The sequence below is a fragment of the Montipora foliosa genome, chromosome 12, assembly GCF_036669935.1.
Source record: "Montipora foliosa isolate CH-2021 chromosome 12, ASM3666993v2, whole genome shotgun sequence".
Lineage (NCBI taxonomy): Eukaryota > Metazoa > Cnidaria > Anthozoa > Scleractinia > Acroporidae > Montipora > Montipora foliosa.
In genome coordinates this window covers 38,651,986-38,662,100 of record NC_090880.1, presented here as the reverse complement: position 1 = coordinate 38,662,100, position 10,115 = coordinate 38,651,986, and the positions used below count along the sequence as shown (strand labels likewise).

The following is a 10,115-nucleotide window of genomic DNA, read 5'->3' as shown; positions in this document are numbered from 1 at the left end:
TTTAACTTTGACTTTAGAATTTTCCTTATCCGTCTGAAGTATTCCTTACATATCACTTCTTTCATGGCTGCATGTTTTAAATCGTCTGCTTCTAGTACTCCAAGATATTTATATCCTGATTCTTCTACTTCTCTGATACTGTTTCCGTCTGGCATCTCAATCCCATCACACAAAACCAGTTTTCCTCTTTTCATGACTAGAACTGCACATTTGTCAATGCCAAATTGCATTCCAATGTCACTGCTGAATATACGGACAGTCTTTATTAAAGTACCCATTTGCTTTTCATTTCTACCGTAGAGTTTCAAATCATCCATATACAGGAGGTGATTTACAAAATCCTTCTTCCCCGTAAGGTTATATCCTGCTTTAACTTCCCTCAGGACCAATGATAACGGGATCAGAGCTACTATAAATAGCAGTGGCGATAAGCTATCTCCTTGGAAGATTCCTCTTCTTAAATTTACCGTCCCTAAGATGTTCCCATTTGCCGACAACTCCACCTGCCATTGGCCCATACTCTTCTCTATATAGTGGACCATATTTTCCGCAGCTCCAAATAAGCGTAAGCATTTTAAAATCCACGAGTGAGGGATCATGTCAAAGGCTTTTCTATAATCAATCCACGCCATTCCAAGACCGGTTTTTCTCCTCTTACAGTTCCTGATAACTGTAAGATTATTATTATTATTATTATTATTATTATTATTATTATTATTATTATTATTATTATTATTATTATTATTATTATTATTATTATTATTATTATTATTATTATTATTATTATTATTATCAAGGAGCTTGATCCTGAACAATGGAGGATCCACTGATGGGGGTAGGATGTGCTATCCGAAACAACCTTCTCCCAAACCTGAGTGAACAGCCAGCTGGCATCAATAAGCGACTGAAAATTAAACGTGCCAAAACCCAACACGCCACAGTCCCGATACATGCCGCTGAAGATGAGGTTAAATAAACCAACTCTCAATTCGATGACGTGCTGTCCTCTACCCCGCCAGAGAACAAACTCATCCAGCCTGCTCGGAAACTTCAACGCCAGAGTCGAACCAGAACACCGCGGCTCTGGAACGAAACCATGAGCATCAAAGAAGGAGTCTACAAGGAAAACGACAACGGCGCCATCCTCCTGACCGAATGTGCAGAACATGACCTGGTGATAACCAATATCCTGTTGCGCCTGAAAAATTCCCACAAAGTTTCCTGGAAATATCCGCCAAGGCCAATCATTGGCACCTGATTAACTATGTTATCGTCCGTACCCGCGATCGGCGGGATATGCTCTACACTCGATCAGTTAGAGGACCTGTCGAATGCCAGAAAGAACCTTGTCTCATTTCCTCCATCACGAACAAGAAGGAAACATCAAAACCTCAAAGCCGTGAAAATGATCAACGTCGACAGCCTCAAAGACACCAACGGCGTCCAAGATCTCCAGCAAAAACTGCAGCCGGAATATCTTCCTCGAGTCGTTCCTTTACCGTGGATGATGATCACTGGAACTCCATTGGAACGCAGTTTCAACTTCACGTGAGGAACCTATGGGCTTTAAGATCAAGAAACATCAAGGCGGGATTAGCGCATAAACAATCCATCGAGGAGAAATGGCAAGCTTTCATTGCCTTCAAGGCCTTCAAAGCGCCAAGCATTCAGAAACCAAGTGGAAGCGGGATCGGTAATGTATACCAAAAGAGATTTTTTACAGCCAAGTCAGGGAAGGAAAACATAATTGTGGCAGCCTATACTCTCGATAAATTATAGGAAGCTCCTTTTAAAGCAAACATTCAAAAGTGTAATTTCAACAAAGACGATTCAGGCCATACATGTACATGACGATATGTTTTTCCGCATTTCTTGTTTCCCATATGAACGCTACAAAGCGTTACGTTGACCGGCTGAGCATTCAAATTATGTGTTTGGGTCGTCTGTGCGATGCTCAAGAAAAAACTGCAATGGATAACGCTATTACTTTGGCCGGTACTGAGAGCCATCTTCATTATTACGAGGACGCTAGTTTGCTTCAAAAAACGTGAAACGATTTTAACTAAAATGAACTCGTGCATCAAAGTTTCCCATGAAGGATGCATCAATCAGACTGGAAGCGTGGTACACCGTTCTATGCAATGGACTTATAAGTGTGCCGCACGTGGCATGAAGAAAAAGCAGGTCACAGATCACTGCAACACTGGATAAACCTAAAACCATCAAAGGAACTAGCGTTAAGCCTAAACAGTGTCTTTAGTCTTCATTAAGGTTACGGTTAGCATTGTTAAAGGGATGGGGTTGTTTCGAGAGTAGTAAAACAGGGGTCTCTGAACGGTAACCCTCGAGTTGTAGGTGTGATTGTAGGTGCGGCTAGGCACGGCAATGAGTGGGCAAAGAATAGAGAGGGAGGGAGAAAGGGAGAGGGAGGATGCATAATGAGTAGAGACCTGTACGGAAATCATTCCTCACTGCGTGTCATTCGCTACAACAATATAGAAAATATGGCATGATGATCTTTATACCTTGATTTATACAGTCTCACCTTCACACTTCAATGCATGAGGATGATTCGAGCCAGAACACACACCCGTCGACTCTCAATCGGCCCTGTCTGTCATATGAGTGTCGAGTACTCGGCTTTCTTCTCAGCGGTCTACAGCCCCACCAAAAAATCGGTCATGTATCCTTCATGGAGTGGGCAAAAAAAAAACGGAAAAATGTTCCAAAGTTTATGGACCGTAACTAGCAGTTCATCGTGGGAAAACGCACAACAGCAAGGCATTCGGTGTTAATTTTATCCACCCAAGATATGCGGTGATGGAAAATATCTTCTCTGTGTTAGCTGACTGTCAAAATTGTGGAGCACGCGTTCATTACTTCTTGCAGAATTCAGCACGTCTCGAATTTTCAGATCACAAAGGGAATGATGGTTGCTTGTCCAATTGCTTCTTTGGGGAGGCGATCTACATGTGTCATATTCCTTCGGAAGCTATCATACGTTTGCCGAACTTACCACTTGCTAATTAATCGTTACAGTCCATCATCTTCAGAAATACATTTTTTATACAATCCTTGCAATCTTTGTTACCATAGCTGCAAGTATTCAGCACCGTTGCATAATCTACCAAGATCTCCGGCTTCTTTTCGGTGGAAAAATCATGAATTACCAAGAATAACACACCGCAGTAGCCCAGTCTTGAATCAGTTCTCTTTTCGTACGTTTAAAAGTGAAAGTGTTGCCAATGATGGGAAAAAGGAATTGGAGCGTCAAAGTTCTACCAAGCGACAGCTAAAGACTGAGGATATTTACCGGATATTGTCTCTCGCTAAACCAGAGTACAAGAGCATTGCAGGTAATTAAACAGTTCGAGAATTATTCTGAGTAAAACTAATGTGCGCACTATTAATCTGTTATCTCTAAACGTGCCCTTCATTTGACATAGTTTGAGATTGCTTGTATAATATATTGCTTCAATTTTCTCCCAGCAAGTTTCAGTAAAACCAACCATAGTTAATATACTAGAAGTTTATATCCTCGAAATGATGAGAAGTTTATGCTTTTGGTTTTAGATTTGCTGGTGTGTAAAATTCTCCTCTTCCTTACCCTCTGTCCTACAAATTGTTGGTTTTTTGGTTCAGTACCAGTACAGTACATGTACATCTATCCTACAAACCAACTGCCATTCAGAGCTTGACTGTAAATCAATAATCCCACCCTACTGGAAAAAAATTAATCTGGGCATTTGAATCTATTTCCAGGCCAGGGGTGTAAGGAATTTCAAGATATTTTTCTTGCCTGGGTAGTCTCAGTGTTGATGTGATGAGTACACTTCTGCCCACTATAATAATTTGGCATTTGTGGTGTTCTTTGACAAAAATCATATTAAAAAAATATTACTCTTCAATAGGAAGCATATCCTTTTTAACCAAGTGTTGCATGATGGTAATTATTTATGGCACGTAACCCACTGACTCCTGAGAGTCGGGGTTAACAGATTTTACTCTCAGACTGTCAAATGCCAGACGATTTTACTCATCAACCAACGGGGGAAGTCCTGCTAGAGCACCTGAAGAGTGAATGGGTTAACCAGTCAAAAATTCCATTATCCCATTGACTCCCGAAAGTGAGAGTTAACAGATTTTACTCTGTCTAATTCCAGACAATTTTACTCGTCGACTGGGGTCGTCCTATAAATGCGCTTGAGGAGTGAATGGGTTAACCAGTCAAAGACTCCATTATCCCATTGACTCCTGAAAGTGAGAGTTAACAGATTTTACTCTGTCTAATTCCAGACGATTTTACTCGTGGACTGGAGGCGTCCTATGAATGCACCTGAAGAGTGAATGGGTGAACCAGTTAAAAACTCTATTAACTGATTGACTCCCGAAAGTGAGAGTTAACAGATTTTACTCTGTCTAATTCCAGACGATTTTACTCGTGGACTGGAGGCGTCCTATGAATGCACCTGAAGAGTGAATGGGTGAACCAGTTAAAAACTCTATTAACTGATTGACTCCCGAAAGTGAGAGTTAACAGATTTTACTCTGTCTAATTCCAGACGATTTTACTCGTCGACTGGAGGCGTCCTATGAATGCACCTGAAGAGTGAATGGGTGAACCAGTTAAAAACTCTATTAACTGATTGACTCCCGAAAGTGAGAGTTAACAGATTTTACTCTGTCTAATTCCAGACGATTTTACTCGTGGACTGGAGGCGTCCTATGAATGCACCTGAAGAGTGAATGGGTGAACCAGTTAAAAACTCTATTAACTGATTGACTCCCGAAAGTGAGAGTTAACAGATTTTACTCTGTCTAATTCCAGACGATTTTACTCGTGGACTGGAGGCGTCCTATGAATGCACCTGAAGAGTGAATGGGTGAACCAGTTAAAAACTCTATTAACTGATTGACTCCGGAAAGTGAGAGTTAACAGATTTTACTCTGTCTAATTCCAGACGATTTTACTCGTCGACTGGAGTCCTATGAATGCACCTGAAGAGTGAATGGGTGAACCAGTTAAAAACTCTATTAACTGATTGACTCCCGAAAGTGAGAGTTAACAGATTTTACTCTGTCTAATTCCAGACGATTTTACTCGTCGACTGGAGGCGTCCTATGAATGCACCTGAAGAGTGAATGGGTGAACCAGTTAAAAACTCTATTAACTGATTGACTCCCGAAACTGAGAGTTAACAGATTTTACTCTGTCTAATTCCAGACGATTTTACTCGTCGACTAGAGGCGTCCTATGAATGCACCTGAAGAGTGAATGGGTGAACCAGTTAAAAACTCTATTAACTGATTGACTCCGGAAAGTGAGAGTTAACAGATTTTACTCTGTCTAATTCCAGACGATTTTACTTGTCGACTGGGGGCGTCCTATAAATGCACCTGAAGAGTGAATAGATTAACCAGTCAAAAACTCCATTAATTAACCCATTGCCTCCCGTAAGGGAGAGTTAACAGATTTTACTCTGTCTAATGCCAGACGCTTTTACTTGTCAACTGGGGCAGTCCTAGGGTGCCTGACAAGTCAATGGGTTAAATTATCAGTAACAAAATCATTTGTTTTTGGGTTTGTCACAAAATGTATAGGAGCCGTAGGTCTGCTGTTTTTGTCATCTGCTGTCACAATGTCTGTACCATTCTGCATGGGAAAGATTATTGATATTATCTATACATCAAGTCAAGATCCAGCTCAAATGGTGGAAACTCTTTCCTACGTTTGCAAAATCCTTTGTGGAGTTTTTCTTGTGGGTGGAGCTGCCAACTTTGGAAGAGTGTATCTCATTCAAACATCTGGTAAGAAACTGTCTCTTTGGTAAATATGTCCTCAGGAACTTTCATGATTGGTTCTACCAAATTCTTGTGTTGCATGTTCATGGTGATTTGACTGTGAAACATGAATTCAGTTTTCAGTATTGTTTATTCTTTGCGGCTGTACAGAGTTTAAAAAATCTGGACATATATTTTCATTTCTGAATCAGTAGTTATTCCTTCTGTGTATCATCTCGAGAACATGGCCAGTTATGTTTGGGGAATGGAGAACATTGGTGGTGTCAACAGCCACTTGACCTGGGAAATGGTATTTAATTCTAGGATACCATCCAGACTGATGAAGTGAAGGGCCAGCTTTGTTTTAAGTCATTTAAGAGCCATCAGTCTTGAAAATGGGAGTGATACTTGTTGAGCTACTTTCCTAGAATGTGCTGGGAAATATGTCTTTTAATGAGGTGGAGAATCATGGTTTTGGTTATCTCAGGAAGATATTGAACCAATAATTATTGAACTGTGGAAATTCTAGAGTTTACTACATTACATCTTAATTTCATGCCAACAAAAAAAGGAGAATTCGATAATGCGTTATTTAAATTCAATGATGATTTCAGATTTTGAAACACTAACAAAAATAGATAAATTGTTGAAAAACGTTTGGTAAATTAAAGAAAGTTGTACTGTTTCTACAACTGTCTAATTTGTTGCTGCTATCTAAGTATTTGTATATCTGTTCATTTGTTTTCTCAGTTTATGAGTTTGTTTCTTCCTTTAATTAATAGTTGGGTTTGTTCTTTTGTCAGTATTTAACAGTTTTAGTGTAATATTCTTTCTTTCTTTCTTTCTTCTTTGCTTCATTCATTAACTCAGTTATTCAGTTCTTCATCCTTTGGTTTGTTTATTCATTCATGCGGTGCTTTTCTCCTGCAGGGCTGTATGACTTGTGTAAAAATTTGTTTGGCATGTAAATTGGAAATGCTCATTGGTATAATGTGGGAGCACAGTCTTATTATCAAGCTGGTTAATGGTACTTTACTAAAATAATTTTAAAAGAAACTCTTAAAAGAATTATGAGTAAGAACCCCAGCTGGCTGTTTGCAAAGCATGAAAAACCACTGAGGACAAATCCAGCCAGTGTGTAGAGTGCAGCCCTTGTGAATCCAGTGCCCCAAAATCACGGGACCTTGCCACCTCCTACTGTATTCCTCATTGGCATCGTAGTTAATGTTCTATATTTGTATTCATATTCACTGAAAAACCCAGGCCAGAAAATCATTACACGACTCAGAGAGGAACTCTTCAGTTCCATACTTAAGCAAGAAACAGCGTTCTTTGACAGAACAAGGACTGGAGAGTTGATTAATCGTTTGTCAGCTGACACCATCCTGGTTGGAAAGGCTGTGACCGACAATGTGTCTGATGGATTAAGAGCTGTTGCCCAGTCTGTGGCTGGTGTGTCCATGATGGTGAGCATATACACTGTAATTTGCATGTCTATGACCTATGACATTACATTATTTCCTTTTTGTAATTGAATTGACTTGAAGTCATCCAATTACACTGTCTAGTACTGTAACGTGTAATAGCTGAATTTCTATTAATGGATGATGCTTTGATATTAAATTTTTTGTAATGAAAACATACATGTAGTGTTCATTTCTTTGCTTACAGTGTGCAAAAAAACTTGAGGGGACAAGATGAAAGGGGATAGAAAATCTAATGCTTTCATCTTTTGCATATAACATGTGGCCATTCTTGTTGCATGTACTACTGATTTGAAATGTGGTCAAGATCTGACAAAGAACCAATAATTATTATTTTTGCACAGTAAGAAAAATTTTGCCCCATAATAATTTATGTGCATTAGATTCTTTCTTTTTTGAATAGCGCCTTTAATAAATTATGTGTCACTTTGTCTTTCAGTTTTATGTATCACCCAAGCTTGCTAGCATTGTTCTTGGAATTGTACCTCCAGTGGCTATTGCTATTGTCATGTATGGCCGTTATCTGCGCAATATCACCAAACAGACACAAGATTGTCTGGCTAAATCTACAGAGGTAAGACCTGGTTTTCACTAGCGACGCAAGCATAAGCACAAGGAACACATGCAAGCGTATTTACTTGTTGTTAATTTACTGTCTATTGCTCTAACAAAAGGCTCTAATGAACCAACAAACTACTGAGTTTGCATATTCTTCTTGTGTTTATGCTTGCATTGCGAGTGAAAACCAGGCCTAACTGATGTGGCTTTTGAGAGCCTACAGAAATGTTTCATTTAATAGACCAGTGGACTAGTGAAAGTTTTCAGCTCTCAGAGTGCACATTGGAGGAGTGCGATGCTCACAACGGAAAAATTCTTCTTGTAGTTGGACTCTTGCTCTAATCACCATATGATTACTGATTAAATATTTTACAATTATTTCCAAATTTACATTGCAGTGCTATAGGAAAGTTCAAAATTATACAGCTCAACAAAATGGAACCAAAATATGCTTACAAGGTTCCTAGCACTGTTAATACTGTACGGGCCGATAATATTATGCATGACGTTGGAGCACAACTCACAATCAGTTGCATACTTGCCGGAAACTCTCTTACTTGACCACCATTGTGTTCTCAAAGGAGCAGACTGTGTCATCTTGATGCAAAGGGCTTTAAAAAGATTGTGGCTTCCACAATTGACTTACCTGTAGAAAAAAGATTGAATCTCGTTTGCTTATTTCTGTTGAAAAACGTTGAAATTTAAAAAGACTGCATTTTTTTGTTAATTAACTCAAGTCTTGCCTAGACCAAGAAACGTCATTTAAATAACTAACATTCTTGTTATTCTAGGTTGCAGAAGAGAGAATTAGTAACATTAGAACTGTAAAGGCATTTGGACAGGAGCTGAAAGAGATTACAATGTAAGCTCGTTTAATTCACAGACTCAATCCAGATCATGACAAAGGATCAAAAGCATTATTTTTTGTGCTTTTTGGTTTAAATGTAGTGTTTAAAATAAGATGTGGAAATAAATTACTTTTCTTGCTATTTTCTACCAGGTATGCAGAAAGCGTCTTTGATGTTTTTAAACTGGCTAAAAAGGAAGCGCTTGCAAGAGCCATTTTTTTCGGATTCGTAAGTTTTCTGGTTATATTAACCCATTGACACCTGAAGTGCCTCCCACTGAAGAGTAAAATTGTCTGGTGTTAGACAGAGTAAAATCTATTAACTTAAAGTCTGGCTCCCAGGGCCTGGGGTCAATGGGTGAATAATTATTATTTCTCTTTTCTATCCAGTGTAAGTTACTTGAGTTTCCTATTCTACGGGTCCAGAAAAGAAATGCTTAAAACTTCCAAAGAACTTCAAAAGCATTGATTTCTGTGTTTTACATTGTATTTCAGACAGGACTCTCTGGCAATGTCATCATGCTTTCTGTGCTGTACAGCGGGGGGATGATGATGACTGACGCACAAATATCTGTTGGAGATCTCACATCTTTCTTGCTTTATGCTGGGTTTGTTGGCATATCCTTTGGAGGTAAGGGAAATACAATGTATATTATTTTGCATTTTTGAAGCTTGATAAAACATTATTTATTTATTATCATCACTCAATGCAAGACCTTTACAAAATGTCCTGATGGCATGCTACCCAAGGTGCTCAAGCTGAGCACACAAAGAGAGCTTGATACAGAAAATTACATGTAAGGCTAAATGTCTTTTGAGAGAAATGAGTCTGATTGGTTGACCGTAATCTTCTCATTAATGCTGTTGACCATAAAGAAATTTTGAGAGTTGCATTTGTTACTTTCGACTGTTAGTTTAACCCTTTAAGGCCCAAGGGGGTCCCCATTGACAGGTAAAATCTATAAGTGGCCACTGGAAGTTAAAGGGCTAAAGTGGTGCTTTGAATCAAGTTTGATTACTGTAGTTGCCTTAGTTGCTTGAGTATTGGTTTGTGGTGCACAACTCTGGTACAACCTGCATTATTATCAATGGCTGTCTAGTTACAAGTCTCAGATAAGGACAATAAAAATAATTATAATGATAGGCCTACTTCAGTGTTCATAACCCTATGGCATACGGTAGGCTGTTAAGAAGTCGTTTTGCAAAGATGGTGGGGAGTTAAGCCGTGGCTTCAAAAAATTTTTGCAAGCGATGCAGGTGCGATTTCTTTGAAATTGTCGTGTCACCAGCGAACTGTGAAAATAAGCTATGTAGCCACCCTCGCACAGGTGATGCGACAGCTGAAAAAATCACATTGCGAGATATTGAATTAGTTGAATTTTTCGCAGTGAACTTTGTCACTTGTGTAGCCGTGTTGGAACACTTTTCCCTGCCTATGTGACATG

At 39.1% G+C, this 10,115-nt stretch overlaps 1 protein-coding gene across 1 annotated transcript in view; it reads left to right on the top strand.

Annotated features, from left to right (window-relative positions):
- Positions 1-2,703: 2,703 nt before the first annotated feature.
- The window catches only part of LOC137978689 (ATP-binding cassette sub-family B member 10, mitochondrial-like), an 18,874-nt gene continuing 11,462 nt past the window's right edge, over positions 2,704-10,115 (top strand). Inside the window, exons 1-7 of the mRNA XM_068825705.1 lie at positions 2,704-3,356; positions 5,602-5,808; positions 7,045-7,247; positions 7,705-7,839; positions 8,615-8,685; positions 8,824-8,899; positions 9,166-9,301. Coding sequence (XP_068681806.1) covers positions 2,927-3,356; positions 5,602-5,808; positions 7,045-7,247; positions 7,705-7,839; positions 8,615-8,685; positions 8,824-8,899; positions 9,166-9,301 — 1,258 coding nt within the window. The 5' untranslated portion in view covers positions 2,704-2,926. The remainder of the gene's footprint in view (positions 3,357-5,601; positions 5,809-7,044; positions 7,248-7,704; positions 7,840-8,614; positions 8,686-8,823; positions 8,900-9,165; positions 9,302-10,115) is intronic.